General features: G+C 82.8%; 1 protein-coding gene across 1 annotated transcript in view; it reads right to left on the bottom strand.

Moving 5' to 3' along the window:
• Positions 1-640, bottom strand: part of EMIHUDRAFT_113715 (hypothetical protein) — a gene marked incomplete at both ends in the record, with an annotated part of 10138 nt that overhangs the window by 6915 nt on the left and 2583 nt on the right. Inside the window, one exon of the mRNA XM_005781964.1 lies at positions 30-568. Coding sequence (XP_005782021.1) covers positions 30-568 — 539 coding nt within the window. The remainder of the gene's footprint in view (positions 1-29; positions 569-640) is intronic.

Genomic DNA, 640 nt, shown 5'->3' with positions numbered 1-640 from the left:
TCTCCGCCGCCGCCCTCGCCGCCGCCCACACCACCACCCTCCTCGCCACCGTCCTCGCCGCCGCCCTCACCGCCACCGCCCTCGCCGCCGCCCTCGCCGCCGCCCTCTCCGCCGCCGCCCTCACCGCCGCCCTCACCACCACCCTCTCCGCCGCCGCCCTCTCCGCCGCCCTCACCACCACCTTCTCCGCCACCGCCCTCGCCGCCGCCCTCTCCGCCGCCGCCCTCACCGCCGCCCTCGCCGCCGCCCTCCCCGCCACCGCCCTCGCCGCCGCCCTCGCCGCCGCCCTCTCCGCCGCCGCCCTCACCGCCGCCCTCGCCGCCGCCCTCTCCGCCGCCGCCCTCGCCGCCGCCCACACCACCACCCTCCCCGCCACCGCCCTCGCCGCCGCCCTCCCCGCCGCCGCCCTCACCGCCGCCCTCGCCGCCGCCCTCCCCGCCGCCGCCCTCGCCGCCGCCCTCCCCGCCGCCCTCTACGCCGCCGCCCTCCCCGCCACCGCCCTCGCCGCCGCCCTCGCCGCCGCCCTCCCCGTCGCCGCCCTCACAGCTGCCCGTCGCCGGCGTAATCACTAACATCATCTCCGCCGGAGCCCTCTCCGCCGTCGTCAGCACCACCGTCTTCACCACCGCCGTCGCCGCCG

This window comes from Emiliania huxleyi, assembly GCF_000372725.1.
Source record: "Emiliania huxleyi CCMP1516 chromosome Unknown EMIHUscaffold_197, whole genome shotgun sequence".
In the NCBI taxonomy this organism is placed as follows: Eukaryota; Haptophyta; order Isochrysidales; family Noelaerhabdaceae; genus Emiliania; species Emiliania huxleyi.
The sequence above is the reverse complement of the archived record's forward strand: the minus strand, read 5'-3'. Positions and strand labels throughout refer to the sequence as shown.